Raw genomic sequence first — 25,072 nt, 5'->3', positions numbered from 1 at the left:
ACTTCCTGCCCCCCAGGTGAGTTTTGCGCGTCATCAAAATCACGTGACTGCAAACAAGCTATTGAGCCGTACTGTATTGTACCCATTCTGCAATGTGTTAAAGGGGAACTATTTTACTATTTCTTTCACTATTTGGGCACTTTTACACAATTCCTGTGAGTTTATGGAACACCTCTGTAATTATATATTTTTTTTAATTCATTGTTTTGTATTTCTAATCAAGTACTCAAAAACAGCATTTTTCTACCTCAAGATCTCAAGCCGTTTTGAGCCTGGCCACCTAAACCACTGCGCCGCGGCGCCGGCGCCTGAACATTAACATGCAGCGGTGTCTTTCTGACATCACAAATCATCACATTTTCAGATGACTCAGTTCAGTGAGGGTGAATATTGTGAGAGGAGAATTGGAAGAATGCGCCAATATGAGAATTAGAGACATAGATCATATTAATATAAGTCCACATAGCTAGGAAACAATGCTAAACACTGAAAAAGGCCATTTATAAGATAGTTCCCCTTTAAATAAAGTTTTCATTCATTCATTCATTCATTCATTCACCTTAGCATGGGGTATGTCTGGGAGTGTTGCATTTATTTATTTTGCATTTATTTTAAAAAAAATTGACTTTATGGTGTTCTTGTTTTGTTCTTGACTTATTGTGATGTTTCTTCTTGACTTGTTTAAAGAAGACGTGTCCGGCCCATGGGGACATTAACGTGTGTTGTCGGGCCTTACAAATACATTTGATTTGATTTGATTTGAGTTAACCTGACGCTTCCTTTATGTCACTTGGTGTAACTGTTTTACCCCTTGGGATTAATAAAGTAAGGTACAATTCGAAGTGTTATGCTGTATTCTTTAATTCTGGACAACCTATTGTCTCATTGAGGAGGACATTGACGTATTATAATAATCCAAGCAAATCACTCTTGATTAAAACACTTTGGTTGCCTAAGGTTAAATTAATGATATACCATAGATTGCCAGCGCTATTTGTCTATGGAGAAAGTCCCCTTCTTTGCAGGGCTATAACTTTTTAAATTCTATTGCTACATTGCCATTATTAGGGCCCATTCAAAGTCCTATATGTATTGTTCATTGTGTAGCAACGTTAAACTTTTTCATTCACATATTCATAGTAAAGTATGGTCTAATGTATAAGTATGTTTTCATCTCTTTCTGCAGCTTTCTCCAGAACGTGATATATAGCCCCAAATGCATTATATTGATGATGAAATACAGTTTGATGGCAATCAGCGCGATATAAAAAATTCCAACTAGACGTACTTCTAGAAGTTACTACACGTCATCTGATGTTGACCGGATGGGCGAGGGGGCGTTTATAATTCCGTGGGCAGCGTTATACCAATCATCTAATGTGGGTCAAATGTTGATAATATCAGTTATTATCGAAGACGGTAACGTTACACGCTGAAACTCACCCCAGTCTCCGCGCGCCGTTGGGCGATCATCGTCGAGTAGAAATTTTATCATTATGGGATATATTATTACCCGGTCCATCTCCAGCTTGTATAATGGTATATACGTCCAAATCATGTTGTTTATCGAGTTATTGGCAATCGATCGCTATGTAGTGTGACGAGCTAGAGTGCCGGAACCTATCCCGAGTGGCCGGAAGCAATACGGACATCTAGCACAACCTCTACTGCGCTTCCTGTTAAGCGGTTGCGCGATCGGCCACCAGATGGCGCTCCTGAACCGCCAGAGAGCTCAGTGGGTCCTGCTGGTGTATCTCAGGCCAGCGGAGGGACATTATGAATCCGATCGCAGATTTTTGAAATATTGATATAAAGACGACGTACAGCGTCCCCCGGCAACTTTAGCATGGCCAGCAAAGACGTCTAAAGACGGCTCCCGGCAGTCAAAGTGTTAAGAGCTTACAATGTTGATATTTCTCCAGTTTGGGTGGTTTGTCTATTTAATTGAACCTGGTAAGCAAGGTTGAAGATGCATCAGCTTGGATTCTGTCATATCATTGGTTTACTGTTTCAGAAGGGAATCCAGTAGGCTTATCTCTTCACGGCTTCCCACTCTCCAGGACAAGTGTTGCAGGGCCAAGGCTAAGAGAATAACCAAAGACTCTAGTCACCCAAACAACTGCCTCTTTGAACTGCTGCGGTCAGGCAGCGTGAACACTTAAGGTAACCTACTTGCGTTCAGCGTTTTATTCCGCGTTTCTCTGATTGGCCGCGACGCCCACGTGACCACGCCTAGCACGTCCCCGTGGCAGAGCGGCAGAGCGCTCTCCTTCGCGAATACGCTCGTTCAGAACGCAAGCCGCCATCTTTAATGTGTCACATACTGTAGGTCGCATAGGTAATATTAATAGGTTGCCGCGGCATTATGCATTCGTAATCCCCCCTACATAATAACCACGCAGTTTAATCAAGCAACGCTCGCGCAATACCTAGCTTAATAATAAGTAGGCAATTGGCACAAGTGTAAATTATACATTCGTCACTCAGTTTTAATATCGACGGATAGCTCAACTCGTTCGTCAGCTTGCTGTAGAGCCTATGGTCAGTCGGTGACAAGTTCAAATCACTTAAATTTTTTTTCTTCTTTTTTTTTACGTTTAATTAATTTATCATCTCTCTATATAAACGTAACTAGCTATTCATATCAATCGAAATAACGTTCATCTCCGATATTTAAACATGGTCCCCAAAATGAATGGAAGCGAATGAGGAGCCTGACACCTGGGAGGAATGGGGGTGTTGCAGCGTTGGGGATGTTTAAAAAATATAATATAATTTAATATATAATATAATATAATAATTTGTGCTTCACCTAAAAATTTGGTCAGCAGCCTCCACTGATGTACAGTGTTGTCACGCGAAATAACGTTATGAATAAAAACGCGAAATAACATTATATAACGTTGCGTTACAATGTACAGTTTCTAGTTAATCAGTAAGAGTGTACTGTACATACAGAGTTAAGAGTGGACTGTACATACAGAGTTAAGAGTGTACTGTACATACAGAGTTAAGTGTGTACTGTACATACAGAGTGTACTGTACAATACATATAGTTAAGTGTACTGTACATACATAGTTAAGTGTGTACTGTACATACAGAGTTAAGTGTACTGTACTGTACAATACAGAGTTAAGTGTGTACTGTACATACAGAGTTAAGTGTGTACTGTACATACAGAGTTAAGTGAGTACTGTACATACAGAGTTAAGTGTACTGTACTGTACAATACAGAGTTAAGTGTGTACTGTACATACAGAGTTAAGTGAGTACTGTACATACAGAGTTAAGTGTACTGTACTGTACAATACAGAGTTAAGTGTGTACTGTACATACAGAGTGTACTGTACAATACAGAGTTAAGTGTGTACTGTACATACAGAGTGTACTGTACATACAGCGTTAAGTGTGTACTGTACATACAGAGTTAACTCTGTATTGTACACTACACTCTGTATGTACAGTACACACTTAACTCTGTATTGTACAGTACAGTACACTTAACTCTGTATGTACAGTTTCTAGTTAATCAGTCAGCAGCCTCCACTGATGTACAGTGATTCAAACCCCCTCAATGGGCAGTTTCTGACAGCTGTGCTGTGTTGTCACGCGAAATAATGTTATGAATAAAAACGCGAAATAACGCTATATAACGTTGCGTTATATAACGTTACAATGTACAGTTTCTGACAGCTGGGCTGTGTTGTCACGCGAAATAACGTTATGAGTGAATCTGCTAGTTGTTTTGATAAATATGTTGTGTATTCTAGCGATTCGATTCGAACATAACATTACATTTCCGCATTTCATTTCCACGAGGGACCTCTGCCGCTCGTGCCGCGCTGCAACACACAGGAGCGGCAGGCGGCGATAAGGGGGCGGGCTAGCGCGCGGTCACGTGGGCGTCGTGGCCAATCAGAGAAACGCTGAACGCAAGTAGGTTACCTTAAGTGTTCACGCGGTCAGGCAAGCGCTACCGGAGTCTCATGACCAGTACAGAGAGACTCAGAAGGAGCTTCTATCCCCAGGCCATCAGGATGCTCAATGACTCCATGTAACAACCCATCATCTACACTCATTGCACACACATCCACATGCACACACTCACTTTTAAACAAACACTCACCTTATTAACACTCACTTTAGACACTTTAATCTATTTATTAAAGAGATTTGCACTACATTCATACCTCATTTGCATTTGCACCTTACCTTAAAGTCACTGTTTACAAATTTGTACTCACTGTACTTAGATTGTACTTAGGCTGTACTTTAGATTGTATATTGTATTGTATATTGTATATTTAAGCATTACATCACGAGCAGGAGTGTGTTATAGGAATTAGATCATGCCTAGGGGTGGTTGTTAGGCCCGACACGCAGCAGAGGGTCGTTAGACCCCCCTAGGCATGATCTACTTCCTATAACACACGACTACAAGTGGTGTAATGTCTTTTATACAATGGCCGAATTCACCCAACCTTATTGCTATAGAATAAACACACAGTAATTGAAGCATAATGGAGATTTATTCACAAAACCATCCACAGAGAAAGTAGATCCAATAGTAGATCCACTAGTTGACACCAGAGGGAGCTCCACAAACCATGTTAAACCCAGATAGACAGTACTGCTACATCTATACATTTATGACATACCAGATTGACAAATACAGTACTGTTTTTGTAGGGTGATTATGGTTTATTTACATTGAGGTTCTGGGGTCACGTGGAGTGTGTTATATGAAATACCCCCCCTCCACCCCACCTACCAATCTCCTACCTACCAAGCTCCAGTTGGTACAGTTTCTTCGTCAAATGTATATACTCTCTTCTTGTATCACAAACAGTACTGTATTTGTAAATCTGGTATGTCATAAATGTATAGATGTAGCACTAGCAGTACTGTCTATCTGTATGCATTGAAAATGTAAACAAGACGAAAGTCTTTCTCTGGTCTGCATCCCCTTAACAATTGTGTGTATAGAGTTGTACTGTATTGTACCCATTCTGCAATCTGTTAATAAAATGTTCAATCAATCAATCAATCAAATAACAACCGGTAACTTTACTGTGCTTCTTAAACAAGATGTAGCAGTACTGTCTATCTGTATTAGGGTTGCCAGTTGCCACTCATCCCGTAAAATACGGAATCGTCCCGTAATTGGAAACTAAAAGACACGTTCCGTATTGAACTGATACGGCACGCACTTTGTCCCGTATTTTAAGGTCAGGGAATCAATATGAAAGACAGGGCGATGATGTGCTGTCCTGTCTCTCCGCTGTGTCAGTCAGTGTTGCCAGTATAGAGAGAGAAATGAGCCAACCGACCTACAAAAACAAGCCAAAAACAAGCAAAATGTTGTCCAAAAGTTGCGGAAAATAAACAGACTCGGCAACTCTGGTATGATGGGAGTGCGCTCAGCAGCTCACGACCAATGAGAATTAGCGCTTTCACGTTGCTAAGATACGTTCTGTGCCGTTGTGCCAATCCTCTGTCTGTTCGCTGCCTGTCATGGTTGCTGTTTGAAAACGTCTACAGCAGACACTCCACCGTGTCCTAAAAAGACAAAACGCCTCCAGAAGTACAGACCTGAGTGGGAAGAGGCAAACCCCTGGCTTGATAGCGTCAGTGGAGATGTTTATAAAGCAAACTGCAAAGTATGTAGGCGTGTGTTTTCTGTGGCACATGGTGGACTAACTGACATCAGACAGCATGCCTCAGTAGAACAACATTCCCGAAATATAAGAACGCAAAGGACCCAAGCACAGGTGTCACAGTTCTTCATGACTGAAACATCTCCTGAGATTGATTCGGTATGGGATATTACATCAATTTATCTGGTTGTGTTTTTAACTAGATGTCAGTATTTCTATTTCAGCTCCCCTGAAAACTTGATTTGTGAGTTTTTGGGGGGTCTCTAAAATACTGACAATAAATGCTATTTTTGCCATGCATTTAAAATGTTTCTGTAATTTTCTGAATCATCATCATCGTGTATAATGCGTAAAATTTGGCTATTTCGATGTATGATTCATGATTTGCGCACTAATTCACCGTAATAGACAATAGCATAAATCTATGGGGTTGCGGCACTGCAGATATACCCTAGATGGCAACATGCATGCTATTCTTGCGTTTACCATTCGGATTGTGACGCTGCAGCCTGCAGGCACAAATCAAACTTCACCCGCCGTTTTAAAAGAAAAAAAATACAGGTATTCAGGATAATGTCGAAAGTTAAACGAAATATCAAAGAAGTAAGCCTTCTAACCCATTTTTGTTTTACAAAGAAGGCGAAGCAGCCAATCGACTCGACTGAGCAGAGCCGGTAGGAGCATCTACTTCTTCAATCGCAGACAATTTAAAATTGACTGCTGGCGAAGCTAACAACGTTACACCTGCTGCGGGGACTACTTCTGTGACATGCATATTTTGAGAATTTGGCAGAACTTCAACCGGTAACTTCACTGTGCTTCTTAAACAAGATATAGCAGTACTGTCTATCTGTATGTCATGTATGTCATACTGTATATGTTATGATGCATTGAAAATGGGGGACCCTGATGCAAACAAGACGAAAGTCTTTCTCTGGTCTGCATCCCCTTAACAATTGTGTGTATTGGGGCGGCTAGGTGGTGTAGTGGGCAAGGCGCTCGCCACCAATGCAGGAGACGCTGGGTTCGAGCCCAGCTCTCCGCATTGCTATCAGCTTGGCTGGTCGTTCATACTAACACAATTGGCAGTGTTAGGGGTGGGAAAGCTGATGGGTGGGGATCGGACGTTGTGGACAGCGACTCCTACAGGTCGGTTGGTGCGCCTGCGCAGCAGAATCAGGAAGCGACGGGGCGGCGTGTCCCTCCCACACAGACCCCCGCCGCTGAGAGATCGCGCTGTGCAGGTGAAAAGATGCGACGGCTGCTTCCTCGAGTACCAGAGGGGACACGTGATGTAAGGCTTCGTCCACATTTCAGCCAGCTTGTGGGAGGCATGGCCTAACAGCGTTCGAGACAGGGGAGGGTAGAATTGGATGATACGAAATTGGGATGGGAGACAAATAGAAAATGGGAGAAAAATTATTATTATTATTATAAATTTTTTGTGTATTGAGCTGTACTGTATTGTACTTCTGCAATCTGTTAATACAATTTTCAATCAATCAATCAATCAAATCTGACACACACAAAAAACGTCTGCCATTTTTTTTTTTTTTATCTCCGCTATTTTTCTTTTGTTTCACAATGAGTCATGACAAATTAATTACATAATCCATGTGTATGTAACAAACTAACATATTCCAGTTGACTGTATCTTTTTTGGAGGATTCGTTCAAAAGCTATTCATACTTCCATTTTTCTATCTATGGCAGATTGATTCAGACAGAAAGAATTAAGTAATTCGGTTGTGGGAGGGATCTGGGGTCACGTGGAGTGTGTTATACTAAATAACAACCGGCAACTTCACTGTTTCAGCCAATCAGAATCAAGAAATGTGCATGCCATTGTATAATCCTCTTTTACTTACTTTTTTACTCACTTTTTTTTACTGTATGAAGCACACTCTCAGGGGCTCATACAAAACCAAGCATTTCACCGTAAAGTACATGTATTTTATTGTGACAACTAATAAACAAACTTGAACTTGAACTTGAGGAACACGACCTGATCTCCATCATGGGTGATCCAGCTGATTAAATAAACCTGACCTGCAGTGGTCTGGCAGAGAGCGTCAAATAAAAAAACTCAGTTGAAAGGTTAAAGGCGCACAGGGATTTAAATGTAGTGAAAACCTGGCAAGTAAGAGTAGAGGCAAATTGAAGTTCCACTTTTGAATAGGCTGCGATCATGCATAAATGATCTAACAAGGAGCAAGGAGAGCCAACTGTACAGACCACTGCCCTATATACCTATACACATGGGCATTCTTGATTTGCAATTTTTTTTATTTTAAAATAATAATAATAATAAAATCTAGGCGAAAGCTGCTGCTATCTCTCTGGTTATAAAGCACAATTTTCCAATGTGCCACAGCGCAAAAGTAGGATAGCTTTCTACTTTGGTGCTCACTAAAAGAACTGAGGCAGAGAAGTTAGTTTAGCCTGAAGCACCGGAGCGACGTTCCATAGAAAACAATGAAAAGCTGCGTGCAAGCTAATCAGAAAAGGAAGCCACATTTTTTTCCCCATATTAGTGTAGCTATAGGCTTATTTTTCATACCTGCAGGTTTCTGCCAGTGATAGATGGTCCCTCTTGCGTTTGCCTTTCACAGTCACATACTTGTCCATTTTCTTGCAAATTATGCACAAGACTGGAAGTACAGGGCCGGCAAAAGCTGGTAGGCCTGTCCTGGATCAAAGTTTTTTCAGATGACTTTCACTTCTGTTCATTCATGTTCTGTAAGCTCAGACCCTACATCCACATCTTGAGCTGCAGAACACATTGTGGCCCGTTTCTCAGCTGTATCCAATTGCTTTTTGTTGATAAAACACCTATAGCAAGTAGCGTATATGCATATACTGTAACATATAACTACTCCGTGGATGGCATGCTAACGTCACGTTAGACTTTACACACATTTGTTGTGGTCTGTAACTTGGCAACAAAGAGGCTGCTATTGCTCGAGCGCAAGACACGTGACAGAACTCGCACCAATTACATCAAATATAACTACACGATGACCAAAGTATCCGTTCGCGAGGAAAGATCTAGTCATGACTTTAAAATGATAATTGCGCAAAACCGGGTGGATTGTAAATGGAGAACTTTTTATTCCTAAATCTACACCAATAGATCTTTCACCCAGAGTGAAAATTGTGTAGTCCCCCGAGGTGGGAACGAAAATAGTTGTCTAGCCACTTCTCAGGCTTCAAATTATGGCCTATGTGTGGAAGTATGATTGATACTGATGTCAAGCTAATGCGTGTGGGATACCACTAGGGGGCAGAGCTGCTAAGTGTGAGTGAATGACAGATGAGTTAGTGATATTGCCCGTCATAGAGGTGCTTTGCATCAAGTTATATTAAATCTTTCTCAATTACAGAGATCTAGCTATCTCCTGTCCATGAAAAGGGAAGAAAGGTCACTTTGCATTGATTTCTGATATGATCCACAATGGTTTTTGATATCAGCCTTTACTACTGGATTTGAGAAACTACACAGTAGTACTACTTGTATGTATGTATGATGTATTTGTGATATCACTGACAACATGAGACAGGCATATCAACATTCAGGGCACTCTCATGTTTTAAACATGTAAACAACATGTAAACTAAATATTAAGTTATTAAAAATTTGATTTTAGATTTTGAATACGTTCAATAACATGAAATTAAAACCCTAACTTTAACCACTCCAGTTCCTTGCATTAATTTGACCCTATCCAGGAAAATATCAGGCCTCCTGATGTATTTGTGTCCCAAATACAAAAAGAAGGACCAAAGTTATACAATTATCTTCCTCAAACTCATAATATAGAAGTGGGGCGGTTGATTGGCGCAGTGGGCAAGGCGCTTGCCTCTAACGCAGGGGACCCTGGGTTCGAGCCCAGCTCTCTGCGTTGCTACCGGAAAGCCGGTGGGTGGGGATTTGACATTGTGGACAGCGACTCCTACAGGTCGGTTTGGTGACGCTGGTGCGACGGAAGCAGGAAGTGACGGGGGCAGCGTGAGCCTCCCACGCGTTACTCCTCGCCACTGAGAGTTCGAGCTGTTGCGGTGAAAAGATGCAACAGGCTGCCTCCTCGTGTACCGGAGGGGACACGTGATGCAAGGCTTCTATCCTCACTACAGCCGACCAGTGGGAGACATAGTCTAGCAACGTTCAAGACAGGGGAGGGAAGAATTGGAAATACGAAATTGGGATGGGAGAAAAATAGAAAATAAGGAGAAAAAGTGGATAAAAAAAGCAATTGGTCACAATCAGCTACAGAACTGAAAAGCATCATCTTATGTAGGGATGCTCGATATTGGCTTTTTTACCGATACCGATATTCCGATATTGTCCAACTCTTAATTTCGATACCGATACCGATACCGATATCAACCGATACCGATATATGCAGGGTTTCCCCCCCAAAAAACGGAATAATTTCAGGTAACTAATAATTTCACTGGATGCATTCAAAAGGCTTTCTAAATGTAAGCATTATCTGTGCAAAATATGATAATTAAAAAAGTAAAAATGAACATTACATATCTCTTGTTGTTGAATTAAACCAACATGCATACTTTTGACAATAAATAAAATAAGAATTGGTTCTTACTTGCTTGCCTGGGTAAATAAAGGTTAAATAAATGTTAAAAAAAAAAAAAATGTTATTGTTTTTTTTTTTTTTACCGATACCGATATTTTCCGATATCACATTTTACTGCCGATATCGGCCGATAATATCGGTCGGCCGATAATATCGGACATCCCTAATCTTATGTTATAAAAGTAAAATATAAATAGAATAAAAAATGATTTCCATATCATCAAGCCTCACCTCACTTATCATTTAGCCCAGTGGTTCTCAAACTATGGGTCGCGACCCAAAGTGGGGTTGCGGGTAGGAAAATTATTATAATATATATATTTTTTTAATGTTCTGGCAACATATTTTGGCTAAATATGCCTCGTTTTAGAAATGTGTATTGATAACATAGTGCTGTAATTACATTTTCTAATAAATATGCATGATCAAGTTTAACAATGTGTGCTTTTATTTTGATATTCCTTAATTCCACATTGAAATTACGCAATACATTAAGTGTGGGGTCCCTAAAAAATATTGGGTTGTGGTATAAAAAAGTTTGACAACACCTGATCTAGCCTAACTTATTATCAACTATTTCCATATCATCTAGCCTCACTTATTATCATCTAGCCTAATTGATTATCCATCTAGCCACACTTATCATCTAGCTTCACTTATTATCATCTAGCGTAATTTATTATCCATTTAGCCACACTTATAATCTAGCTTCACTTATTATCTATTTCCATATAATCTACAGTAGCCTCACTTATTTAAGCATTACATCACACGCAGGAGTGGTTTGTGACCAATAAACCATGCCTAGGGGTGGTTGTTAGGCCCGAGGCGCAGCCGAGGGTCGTTAGACCCCCCTAGGCATGGTTTATTGGTCACAAATCACGACTGCACGTGGTGTAAAGCTTTTATACAACTGCCAGATTCATCCAACCTTATTTCTATACAATAAACACACATTAATCGAAGATTTATTGAAAAAACCATCCGCCAGAAAAAGTAGTTCCCACAACTCCATGTGGAAGCAGCTTGAAGTGCATCCAACCAAACTAACACATCCAACTGTGTATTATTGGAATGATTGAGAGAAGTTGCCTCATGTGGAAGCAGCTTGAAGTGCATCCAACCAACTAACACATCCAACTGTGTATTATTGGAATGATTGATTGAAAATGTATTAAAACGTTTTCTTTGCCCTATAGGAAAAAAACGTTTTCTTCGCCCTATTTTTTTATTTATTTCTTTTAGCCTAAACGTAACCAGTTGGAAACCAGGGGTACAGTAATAAAATTAGCAATCAACCAATCAATCAATTCAATAGACCATGCTCACTTAAAACAGCGCTGCTTCTCTCTCAGTCTGACTCCCCCGCTGTTGCAGACAGGAGTGTGTGTGTGTGTGTGTGCGTGTGTGTGTGTGTGTGTGTGTGCGTGTGTGTGTGTGTGTGTGTATGTGTGTGTGTGTGTGTGTGTGTGTGTGTGTGTGTGTATGTGTGTGTTTGTGGGTACGCCAGCGTCGGACAGTGTGAGAGAGAACGCTGCAGTCGGAAAGTAGGAAGGAAGAAATTTAAATCAATCAATTAATCTATCAATCAATCCGCGATTTTTCTTTTGTTCTAGATTGAGTCAAGACCCATCAATTACATCATCCAACATTGTTTAAAATACTAACACATTCCCCTTGACAGAATCGCTTCATATTTAGTCGTTATGGTGCTTTCAACATAACCATTTGTTCTCCGCGATCCTGTTTTCTCCCGGAGTGAGCCGGGGAGGGTTATGTGATTTGGTTGTGGGCGGGTCCTGAGCCCAGGACCGTGGATTGTTACCAATAAAGACGTGTGAATGGCCAATCAGAATCGAGAAATTTGCATGCCGTTGTATAATATCATCTAACTTCACTTATTATCATCTCTTTCCATATCTTATAGCCTCACTTATTATCATCTAGCCTGGGTTTTTAATTTCCCACTCACAGTTAATTAAGTGGGCGGTCACTGCAAGATAGCTTTCAGTAGCACAGGAGGTCCATCCCTCAGTTATATTATCGTACTTGGCCATCGCGTCCCGCTCTTAAGCCTATCGAGATATACCTCATCTCATGTACCTACTGTACTCCACTAACGAAAAAACAAATACGCCCATCACCTGCCGGGTCCCGCCCCTATGGAGGCGTAGCCTATAAGACACTAGGCATGGTCACCAAACACTCTTCCTCTATTTCGTTTCCATCATAACGGTCGCAGTGCGCCTTATGTAACTAGTTGTTATGAAAAGATTAGAGAAATTGCGTAATGTTGAAAGCTTGAAGAGGCGAGCGTGATTTGGGTGATAGCAATATCACTGCAGGGCTTTGGCGTGTAGGAGCCCATGGGGTCCTCATGCCTTGCGTGTCTAGCTGTAGAACAACTCCTCAGCATGCGCTAGAGGGGTGTTCAGGGGGGGGGTGTGTGTCAACTAGTTTGATGACAGCTTCTCCCGTATCAAACCGGCCCTTTCTGTCGGGGTCCCAGCGGGAGGGACCGGGCCAACTATCTACTGTTCCTTGCGGCCCAGCGTTAGTTGACGGCGGGTGCGCTGTGGGATTATTTTCACATATGGCGACAAGAATGCCGTTTGGGGGGTTGGATAGAGAGAACGTTGAAGGAGGGGCTTGTGTTGCAGTTCGCGCAACCCCACCCTCCGTTCTCAGGTTTGGTGCCGACCCTATTGTCAGGGTCAGAAGCAGTGACAGCCCTGGCCGACGAAATCCAATCTCTGTTGGCGAAGCAGGCCGTAGTCGTGGTCCCGAGAGAGGACGCGATGTCAGGCGTCTACTCCCGTTATTTTCTGGTGCCCAAGAAAACGGGGGGGGTCAGACCTATACTGGATCTGTCCGCGTTCAATCGGTTGATTGTAGCGAGACCGTTCAGGATGTTGACCGTCAAACTCCTTCTGCTTGCTGTCAGAAGGGGAGACTGGTTCACCTCCATAGACCTGAAGGATGCGTATTTTCACATCCCGATTTTCCCTCTTCACAGGAAGTTCCTGCGGTTCCTGTTTCAGGGCGTAGCGTACGAGTACCAGAGGTTGCCGTTCGGCTATTCTCTGGCTCCCCGCACATTCACCAAGTGCGTAGCGACTGCGCTGGAGCCTCTACGTCGTCGGGGAATACGGGTTCTATTCTATCTCGGCGACATTCTACTCCTCAGTCGTTCGGAGGAGGTTGCCAGGTCTCATACCAGGCTGGTGGTGGAATTCCTCACCAGGCTGGGTTTTGCTGTGAACTGGAAGAAGAGTACGCCTCTTCCCAGTCAACAGGTGGAGTACTTGGGCTTGACGTTGAGGTCAAGGCCCATGATTGTAACCCTCTCGGAGCAGCGGCGGGTGTCTATCCTTCGCGCGCTCGGGGGTTTCCGTCTGGGAGGGACGGTCACGGCGCTGCAAGTGATGCGCCTGCTCGGTATGATGGCATCTGCTCACACAGTGGTTCCTCTTGGCCTCCTCTTCATGAGGAGGATACAGAGGTGGTTTTTCTCTATAGGGATAGATCCGGTGAGGGACAAATGGAAACGGTTGACGGTTCCTTTGTCGATATGGGGAGATCTCGCCAATTGGAGGAGGCTGGGTATCCTCACCATTGGGGTCCCCATGGGAAGCAGGCGCTCACACGTCACGGTCTTCACCGACGCCTCTCTCACGGGTTGGGGAGGGATGTGTCGGACCCACGCAGTGGGGGGCAGCTGGACGAAGGTCCATGCTGGCCAGTCTACCCCGCACATCAATGTGTTGGAATTGAAGGCGGTCCTCCTGGTCCTCAAACGGTTCGACCACCTGGTGGTAGGCGAGCATGTTATGGTCAGAACGGACAGTATGACGGCAGCGGCGTATATCAACAGGCAGGGTGGGACTCGTTCCATCCGCCTGCACCGGGCGGCGGTCGAACTTTGGCTATGGGCATCTCGCAGGCTGCGCAGTCTGAGGGCGCTCCACATCCCTGGTGCAGAGAATGTGGGCGCAGATATGATGTCTCGGGCGGTCCTCGTTACGACGAGTGGGAACTCCGCCCCGACATAGTCAGACAGATCTGGGATCGTTTCGGGGAGGCCTCGGTAGATCTGTTTGCGAGCCGACGCTCTCACAAGTGCCCCTTGTGGTTCTCGGTCAGTCGAGCAGATCATCCCCCCTTGGGGGTGGATGCTTTCTCGATCTTTCCATGGCTGCCCGGTCTTCTGTACGCCTTTCCTCCTGTACAGCTGTTGGGTCAGCTGTTGGAGCGGATACGGAGGGAGCGCAAGACGGTGATCCTGGTCGCGCCGGACCGGGGCACGGCAATGTGGTTTCCGGTCTTGATCCTGCTACTGGTCGCTCCGCCTTGGGTTATTCCTTGGTCGGCGACGGCCCTATCTCAGCAACACGGATCGCTGTTCCAGTACCCGGTGTTGAGCCAACTCCTGTTGGTGTGGCTGGTGGGAGGGTAAGTCTGGAGAGGATGGACCCTTCTGTGATTAATACCATCCGGAATGCGCATGCTCCCTCCACTGTCGCGCTTTACGTGGGCAGATGGCGTATGTTCCAAGAGTGGTGTAAGGCGGGGGGCCGGGACCCAGTCTCCTGCCCCCTGGATGCTGTCCTTAGTTATCTCCAGTCTCTCCTTGGTAGACTGTCGGCTTCGACGGTGAGGGTATATGCAGCAGCTATATCCTCCTATCATGAGGGGTTTGAGGGGGATGTCTTGTTCAGCCACCCTCTTGTGAAGTGTTTCCTGCTTGGCGCTCGACGCGTTAAGCCGGTGCAACGCTCTTTGGCTCCGAGTTGGGATCTTCAATTGGTCCTCGGTCGGTTGTCCTTGGCCCCGTTTGAGCCGCTTGAGCAAGCGCCGTTGGGACAGCTGTCTTTCAAGACCGCGTTCTTGCTGGCTGTCACCTCCGCTAAACGCGTGGGTGAGCTCTGTGCTCTTTCGGTACGTCCAGAGTGCCTGTCTTTTCGTTCCGATTGCGGTGCCACTCTGCGGCCTAATCCTGCTTTCGTGCCTAAGAATATCCGGAGTTCCTTCCGCTCCAGGGATATTGTGGTTCAGGCGTTTCGTCCGCCTCCTCACGCTAGTGAGTTAGATGCGGGCCTTCACCTGTCATGTCCGGTCCGTGCTTTGGGAATTTACCTCAGCCGTACTCAGGACCTCAGGGTTACCGATCAGCTTTTTGTCTGTCACGGTGGTTCTCGTGCCGGTAAGGCACTATCGAAACAGCGCTTGTCCCATTGGTTGTGCGAGGGCATTGCCCTCTGCTACACGTTGGCCGGGCTGGATCCCCCTGGGGGCGTCAGGGCGCACTCCACCCGTGGGGTGGCTGCCTCTGCCGCTCTGCTGGGTGGGGCCTCAGTGGAGGACATCTGTGCTGCAGCTTCATGGTCCTCCCCGGGCCCCTTTGTAAGATTTTACCTCATGGACATGACCGGGGGTTCTGTCTCCCAGGCGGTTCTGGGGTCTGTGGCCTTTCCTGCTTCCCGTCCTTTGGTAGGGTAGCAGGAGTGTGTGGGTATGGGCCACAGTGTGTTAGGTCACACGTGGTTCCGCCTGTGCTGTGTGTTCAAGGGGTTCTAGTTCCCTCTTGCTCGCACTCAGGTGGAGTTGACTGCCCCCCCCCCTTCATTAGGAAGGATGGGGTGACGGGACTCCCCAACCCCTTGATGTGGGCTTACGGGTCCTCAGGGGGTACATCTGTCGGGCCTCGCGTCCGCTCTACCCCATATCTCGATAGGCTTAAGAGCGGGACGCGATGGCCAAGTACGATAATATAACGTAAGGTTATGTATATAACCTAGTTATATGAGTACTGGCTGAGCGTCCCGCTCTTAACGGCCCTGAGTTCCCTTTTGAGGAATCTTTTCCTGGAAACGGGTTTTTTTGGCGAGGAAGAGTGTTTGGGGACCATGCCTAGTGTCTTATAGGCTACGCCTACATAGGGGCGGGACCCGGCAGGTGATGGGCATATTTGTTTTTTCGTTAGTGGAGTACAGTAGGTACATGAGATGAGGTATATCTCGATAGGCTTAAGAGCGGGACGCTCAGCCAGTACTCATATAACTAGGTTATATACATAACCTTACGTTGTTAGTGCAATGGCAGGTGCAGTGGACAGCTCGTGCTCAATCACTGCTCGTGTGCACCTGTAAAGGGCTGGGACCACGGACGGGCTTATGTGCACACGGGATGCAACAGTGTAAGGTGGCTCGAGCACTTTTAATAATAATAATAATAATAATATATTTGATTTGTAGGGGGCTTTATAGTTGTGGAGGAAATCTCAAAGCACTACATTGTAGAAGAACATAAAAGCTAGCAAGAGAGTAAAAAAAGATAATGTAAAATAAGCAAGACTAAAACTAGTAAGGAGTAAAAAGAACACTAGAACTAGTAAAAGAGTAGGAAAAAAACATAAAATAAGAAGGGCTAAAACTGGTAAAAGAACATAAAATGTGTGGAGCTAAAACTAGATAAAAATCAACAAAAGGCTCTATTAAAAAGATGGGAGTGATATGTGGTATTTCCGCACTCCCATTAGGATCCTAGCAGCGCTATTTTGGATACATTGTAGCCTTTGGATATTCTATAGGGTGGTGATTGTTGGTGACAGGGTGATGTTCTGGCCGGAAAAGGTGATGGTGGTGATGGTGGATGAGTGGACCTGCTGTGGGGTGCCGATGAGATGGCTTCAGTTTTGGAGCTGTTCAACTGCAAGAAATTGTGTTTCATCCACGCCTTAGTCTCCTCCAGGCAGGTGGTCAGAGTGGATGATGGCAGGACTGTGGATGGGGTAGGGTTTATTTTGAGGTAGAGTTGGGTGTCATCAGTGTAGCAGTGGAATGATATTCCATGCCGGCTGATGACAGAGCCAAGGGGGAGCATTATAGAGAGTGAACAGGGTGGGGCCGAGGACTGATCCTTGAGGGATGGTGGGTGTCGGACCTTGCCTCTCCCAAGGAGACATACTCCATTCTCCCGGTGAGGTATGATCTGAACTAGTCAAGGACAGAGTCTGAAAGTCTGATGGTGGAGTGAAGACGATGGAAGAGGATGTCATGGTCGACGGTATCAAAAGCTGCAGTGAGGTCAAGGAGGATGAGGAGGGAAGGAGAGCCAGTAATAAATGTTTGAAGCCGGGTTCCTCTACTATAACGTGAAGGCGTCCGCCTCATCTTGTTTTGGTGTGTCATCTTATTCTGCTGTTCTTGTTGACGGTTGGCAAATAGCGCTTAGGTGCTTTATCACCACCTTCTGGATTGGGAGTGTGGATCAGAACGGACTGATTCAGACGCATTCTTCGTATGGCTGCACGTACCGAACCGTGACGTCCGTAACGTTAATGGGACGAATACATGTACCGTTACACCCCTATGTACAAGACCTTTGTTTATGGTGAATAAACATCCTTCTGATATGAAATGACAACTCAACTTACTACTTAATGCAACGGGGGAGAAGAGATAGTGTTTTAGCCAGCCAGCGAGTGGGAGTGAGAATTCCACCGAACGATTGCCGCCATGAACCACAAACAATATACAACGCAGAGATGGCCAGGAGAGGCGATGAAGGCTGAACCATCAACGAAAGGCTGAAAACTTCCATTTTCTAACAACTGCAATTGATGTCCCTAACAGAAAACAGAAAACATCTGCAATAAAAATGGTCAATGTATCAATATAATATTGGCACACAAAATATCACAATATATTGCTGTATGGATTTCCCCCCCACTCCTATAAGATACAGTACTGAACTTGCCTACTGTGTTACACTCTCCACTACTCAACTCCACGCTGCTGTCCCTGTCTGCCACCACCACCACAAACAACCTCAGACCCAGAGGGTAGGACACACTGAAGCCCCAGTGAAACGCTGTGCACCTATATTTATCTGACCTGAATGTCAGCTGCATGCAGGTAATATATAACGACTACAGCTTGATGTTTATGTTTAGGCCGACAGCGCCCGCCTGGACCCAGTAGTTTGAGGTTCAATCAAGTGGAATTTCTCACTTAAACGGGCAGTTCACCCAAAATCTTAAATAAAAAACATATTTTCCCTCTTACATGGACTGCTATCTATCCACCCAGATAGTTTCAGTGATTTGCAGAGTTTTGGAGATATCTGCCATAGAGATATCTGCCGTCACTCCAATACAATGGCACTCAGCTTGTGGTGCTCAAAGCAAACGAATACATTTGAGGGGCTACATAATGCTCCAAGGTTTGACCAGGGGTGCAGTGCTGGACAAACGCGGTCAAACGGCGTGTGGCCTTCGTCACTGAGGCCGAAGTGCGCGCATCCTATTATTATGCAAAGTCTAGGTGATAAAATGACTCGTCGCGCCACTTATCACCTAGACTTTGCATAATAATAGGATACCGACAACCAAATACAAGCCCTGTAGGTGTGGTGGGGGGTTGCTTGATCTCCCGACTTCACTGGAAGGATGAGACAAGGTGTATCATCTGTTTTGTGCGCAACAGAGGGAACATGTATGCACGTGCACGCGCGTGCGTGCGCGGGAGCGTGCGTGCACGCGCGTGCGTGCGCGGGAGCGTGCGTGCGCGGGCGTTTGGCCTTCGCCCATATTACGACTGCACCCCTGGGTTTGACAACATTTTGGCGAGGAAAAAACTGTCATGGCCATTTTCAAAGGATCCCCTTGACCTCTCACCTCAATATCTGAATGAAGATGTGTTGTAGCCACGAGTCTCCCCTTTACAGACATGCTCAATTTATGCTAATCTCATGCAGTTTTGCATGTAGTACAAATGTGTTATTCTATTAATCTGTTAAATGTTAAATGTGTCTATTGTAAAAATGGTGTATTTGACCATTCCTGCAGACTGGGGTCCCTAAACAGTCTTGGAATTGCATAAATTGGGAATGACTGAAAATCTAAGACTCTTGTGAATCCAATAAACCCAAATGTTAATCCCTATAGCAGCCATTTCATTGTAGTGAGACAATTTATTTTTTACTTGACCTCACCTATTATGACCAGTAGGATAATCACAGCCTCATGAAACCTTACAAACACAAACTAGAGACCGATCAGGGAATGTACTGTATGGCTTTCCTACATTTATTGACCAAAAGAGGGGGGTTCTGAGCAATTTCCTTAACAGAAGTGCTCACCATTCAATCACTTGAAAATTGTATTCTTACAGAAATCTCCAAATGTCAAAGGTTCAGCATACATTTTCTATGGTGTCTTATTGTGGTATTTTAGAGGGTATTTTAGAGGGTAATTCTCGAGAGGTCAAAAAAAGATAGATTTTACACAAAATCTGTGTAACAAATGGTATCAACTCCAAAACTGCTGCAACAGCATAACTGAGCATGGAAATTGCCATCATACACTTTTATCATACTGTTCTAAACCCTTATACACACCAAACTTTCAAAGTTTGAATGGGCACCTAACAAAAACACAATGTTTATTACGTATTTATGACTAGAAAGTCTTCAGATTAATGTTCCCATGCTTTCAGATGATGTATACCACTTCTATGTTGCATCTACCGTTGACCTGCTATCTCCCCCTAAATATCCCCTATTCCCCCCTAAAAAGAAAATAAATGGGTCTATGTGGGTCTCAGAGAGTAAATACTTCAAAACACTTCAAAACAACATACCGTACATATCATTTAGCATTAGGCATAACATTCTGTGTATGTGTCAGTACTACAGATTGGAAATAGCAACATTGCGTGTATATATTTATGGTTTCCGAGGTCTGGAGTTCAGGGTTCACTATGTCAAAATTACATTCTCAACCCCAGGGGATGTTTTAGTTTTTTTTAACTGTTGGCTCTCAGCCTCCCTTGATGATGTAATTTTGACTTTGTGACTCCTGAATTCCAGACAGAAATCTGAAATATCTGCACAGCTACAGTATGTTCACCCAAGGCCGTGAATTAGATGTATGTTTTTTTGTATAGACGCACCAATACGGATCCTAGCTAAAATAGGTCTGATACCAGGCTAAAATAGATCTGATATCAAGCTAAAAATAGATCTGATATCAAGCTAAAAATTTATCTGAGACTTGGCTAAAATAGATATGATACCAGGCTTAAATAGATCTGATACCTGGCTAAAATAGATCTGATACCAGGATAAAATAGTTTTCTTTTTATATTATACTAATAATAATAATAATTCATTTATTTTGTATAGCGCTTTTCAAAGACCCAAAGTCGCTGACAATAGGCAAAAAAGAAACAAAGAAAACAAAGAAACATAGAACCACAGGGAAACGGAGGACAATAAGAATATACAGGAACATAAAACCACGGGTAAACGGATAACAAATACGGGAGTGAGTAGGGGAGACAGTCGGGAGGAGAGTAAGGGAAAACCAAGGGGGGTGGGGGGGCAGGAGAGGAGAGAACGTGGGGCAGGGGGAAATGGTGGCGAGTTGGAGGAGGGTGGTTATGGCCTGGGTAAGAGAGGTTGAATGCTTGGGAGAACAGGTAGGTTTTGAGTCTGGATTTGAAGGTGGAGAGTGAGGGAGAGTCTCTGATGGTCTGAGGGAGGGAGTTCCAGAGTCGGGGTGCAGCTCGTGAGAATGCCCGGTCACCAAAACTTTTGAGTTTGGATGACGAGACAGTGAGGGAAAGAGTGGAAGAGGACCGGAGGGAACGGGTGGGGCGGTAGGGGAGAAGGAGGTCAGTCAGGTAGGGGGGGGGGGGGGGGGGCAGGCTATGGAGGGCTTTGAAGGTGAGGAGTAGTGTTTTGAAGTTAATGCGTTCCTTGATCGGGAGCCAGTGGAGGGAGTGGAGGACAGGAGTGATGTGTTCGCCGGACCGGGTGTTAGTGAGGAGGGGAGCGGCTGAGTTTTGGACCATCTGCAGTTTATGGAGGGAGCGGGAGGTGATGCCAGTGAGGAGGGAGTTACAGTAGTCCAGGCGGGAGGAGATGAAGGCGTATATACTTATTATTATATATAGTATATATATATATTTATTATATATAGTATTATACTAATACTAAATACTAAAATCTGATACTGAGAATCAAAGCAAAGTGACTTAATTTGCTGTATTTTTAATGTTACATCTCCCTAATGAGAGAAAATGGATGCCATCTCAATTATCTGTGTCCAATGACCCCAAACAGATGTTCTAAATATATACAGTTCAGTAAAAGCGATGGATCAGATTGGCACTGTGTTGGCCGATACCAAAGGTTTAGGACCCGATTCTGTATTGGCAGTGAAAAAGTGGTATCAGTGTGTCCGTGTTGCCTTCCTTTAGGTGATATTGTGATGGGCTGTGCTGTCTGTGTTTGTTTCTCTCACCTGAATATCCACCAGGAACAACCAGAGCATGCAGTAGATGCAGGTGAAGATCCAGACGCCAGCGATGATCCGCTTGGCCCGGGACACAGTACACACAGTCTGGGCCCTCATCGGGTGACAGATAGCGATGTACCTAAGGAGGTACAAGGGATCGGTCTCTTGACAGCAGGTTGGCTTCTATTTACTTTCACTTCAATCCAATCGATCGTTGTTTCTTCCACTTTTGTTAGAATTTCCCCTCCTCTGCAGATTTTGCCTTTGCCTATGGCAAAAATCAATGGGCTCTTTTTTCTAAATCCTTAAAGTAACACGCCAACATTTTGGGAAATTAGCTTATTGTCTTCTCCAGAGAGAGACAAGAAGATAGATACCAGTTTCCTCTCTGTGCGTTCAGTAGGAAGCTATCTAGCTTAGCACAATGAATGGAAGTGGACATGACTGGTTAGCCTTCGGGAGAGGTGTTAGTTGGACAATGCCTAGGCTAACCAGGCATGTCCGCTTCCATTCATTGTGCTAAGCTAGGCTAACATGCAGCCAGATAGCTTTCTACTGAATGCACAGAGAGGAAACTGGTATCTATCTTCTTGTTTCTCTCTGGAGAAGATGATAAGCTAATTTCCCAAAATGTTGGCGTGTTCTTTTAAGTTCAGTGCAGCACACAGATCATGTTGTAATAGCTGGAAAGCCATGAATGAATGAATGAATGAATGAATGAGGAAGAAGTACACAGTTCCTATATTTAGGGTTAACCTTCTGTAGTGTGGCTGTGAAAGGGTTTACCATTTGTTGTGTGGCAGTGAAAGGGTTAACCTTCTGTATTGTCACAGTGAAAGGGTTAACCCTTTGGTAGTGTGGCAGTGAAAGGGTTAAGTAAAAGTAGAAATACCCAGATAAAACATTACTCTGGTCAAAGTAAAAGTCCTCCATTCAGAATTCTACTCAAGTAAAAGTAGAAACACATTTGATATTGCATATACTTAAGTATCAAAAGTTAAAGTACATATTATATGACACTCTTGTATTTCAGTGCTTGGGGCATTCAACCACTTTAGCAGTCTGGGATGGCTTAGGGTTGAGGAAAGGGTACACCAGCTTAAAATGCTACTGGTTTTTAAAGTACTGAAAGAAACGGTCCACAAATACCTAGTAAATTATATTAATAAAGTAAGAGATGTCCACAAACACGCCACAAGAGGAAGCCCCACGGACCTGGTCCCGCCGAGAGTCAGGACATGCATGGGGAAAGATGCATTTTTTTTACTCGGCTACTGTAATGTGGAATGCCCTGCCAACATTCATAAAACTCCTGAACTCCCTTCTCGGATTTAAATCCGCCCTAAAAACATGGCTCAGCAGCAACTCAAATTGGTCTTAATATGGTTTTTATCTCTTTTATCATAACTCGCTTTTATTTCTCTTTATCATGAGTTGCTTTTAAGGGTTGCGGATTTTCTTTTAACATTAGTTGACTGTATGAGTTGTCAGGTTAGGTGTTATTGTACACATTTTTAGGATGTGTCCTGTCTAGTGTACATGTCCATTTGTGTTTTTGTGCCTTTTATGTTCCATGTATGGACCACAATGGAAACAAGCCTTGGCTTTATTGTCTTTTATCCATTTTTGACCAGCGTATTGACACTGTTATTGTTTTGTCTTTTAAATGTTTGTACTACAATTGTGTCAAAATAAAGTATTCAATTCAATTCAATTCAAAAACCCTTGATCAGTTGACTAAAAATTATGTTAAAGATATATGTGGTCCAGTTACGATGGCTCTGATTGATTACATCCTCTTGAAGTCTCACGGTCTCAATAGAAAACATAAATAAAGTACTAATCGACCACAGGAAAAAAGGTACATAATGTACGTTGTGTTATAGCCATAAGTAATATACAGTATTTACGTACTGTATTGTATCGGCAAAAGTCCCAAACAAATGCCACAACCAGGAGTTGAATCAACAATGGACCTCATGATCGAACGGACTTAAAGGGGAACTATTTTACTATTTATTTCACTGTTTGGGCACTTTTACACAATTCCTGTGAGTTTATGGAACACTTCTGTAATTAAATTTTTTTTTAATTCATTAAAAACTGAGCTGACTGTGTGGAGTGGGTACGAGTCTCAGCACCCGCACGAGTTATCATGCAGCGGTGTCTCTCTGACATCACAAATCAGCACATTTTCAGATGACTCAGTTCAGTGAGGGTGAATATTGTGAGAGGAGAATTGGAAGAATGTGCCAATATGAGAATTAGAGACATAGATCATATTAATATAAGTCCACATAGCTAGGAAACAATGCTAAACACTGAAAAAGGCCATTTATAAGATAGTTCCCCTTTAAACTAATTTCTTTGTAACTCGACTTACGAACTTCTCAGGCCGATTTTGGCATGATCGAACAGTTTCTTTTCGGAGATTCATTCATAGCTACTGTTACGTATTACTTTCACATGGTGGATACTTACTGTCTGTGGTGCATATTCACATTGTGGTAGTAGTGTGTTGTCACTAATGGGTGGTTTGATTGACACACAGTTTTCTTTCTGTTGTCTTTTTGGCTTGTCATTAAAATGGCCGCTTTTCTAATTGACACAGGTGTGGTGATGAGGCACCACGCCCTACAAATGCAGAGCAGAGTGCAGGCTGCTGTTGTCAAGTCCTCACTTCACAGAGCTCGTCCTCGTCACAGCTCCAGCGTCTCACCTGCTCTCACTGCTTTATTGTATTTTTGGCTTGTTCTTCCTTTTGCCTTTGTGCATTATTTTTGTTATCCAACTATGGAGTCTGGAGCACCCAGCTCCCCACTCTTTTTGCCAATTTAAATTAGCTGTGCAAATAAATATTGTTATTTTTGATAACTCCTGTCTTGTCCTGTGTCCACCACTTTACATGCAAGGCCTACACGAGCCATATTTTAGGATTGAATGTAACAGCTACGAACAAGATTCACAAACTCGAAAAGGCAGTCGTAAGTCGGACAGACTTGTGTGCCCCGGAGTTCTTAAGGGCTTCATTTGGGAGAAATCGTTGGTGATTGCACTCACGTCAATTCTAGACATTCTCGGAATTAAATAATTATCATATTAATAAATATGACTATATCTGTATCATTAACAATTATGTTTTCCATGTATAGTCATGACTCAACTAGGCATTGTGATGTCCGAAAATAAATAAAAGCACTACATAAACACTGCAGATGACAGTGAATAAATAAATAAATAAGAACTAAACCCAATCATGCGGATTTAGCTATAGTGGAATCGACTGTATTAACATTCCATATACCTACACACACAATATGGCAAATATACTGATGCTGTATATCGCTGAGTGATTGCTCACTGAGGAGGGAGCGCCAGTACCGCGACCATGCAGATCTATTCGCAGAGAGCGATAAATACTTAGTAGGATGCTTCAGGCTACCAAGACCTGTCCTAATGGAACTGTGCAATACCCTGAAGCCAGCACTGAGGACCAGACGCTCAAACCCTGTGCC

At 43.7% G+C, this 25,072-nt stretch overlaps 1 protein-coding gene across 1 annotated transcript in view; it reads right to left on the bottom strand.

The window, feature by feature from the left end:
* The window catches only part of trhr2 (thyrotropin releasing hormone receptor 2), a gene marked incomplete at both ends in the record, with an annotated part of 285,037 nt that overhangs the window by 208,536 nt on the left and 51,429 nt on the right, over positions 1-25,072 (bottom strand). The window contains one exon of the mRNA XM_084335209.1: positions 21,564-21,696. Coding sequence (XP_084191335.1) covers positions 21,564-21,696 — 133 coding nt within the window. The remainder of the gene's footprint in view (positions 1-21,563; positions 21,697-25,072) is intronic.

The sequence above is a fragment of the Notolepis coatsorum genome, assembly GCF_963971535.1.
Source record: "Notolepis coatsorum genome assembly, chromosome: 18".
Classification (NCBI taxonomy): domain Eukaryota; kingdom Metazoa; phylum Chordata; class Actinopteri; order Aulopiformes; family Paralepididae; genus Notolepis; species Notolepis coatsorum.
Note: the sequence above shows the minus strand (reverse complement) of the source record. Positions and strands in the feature narration are given on the sequence as shown.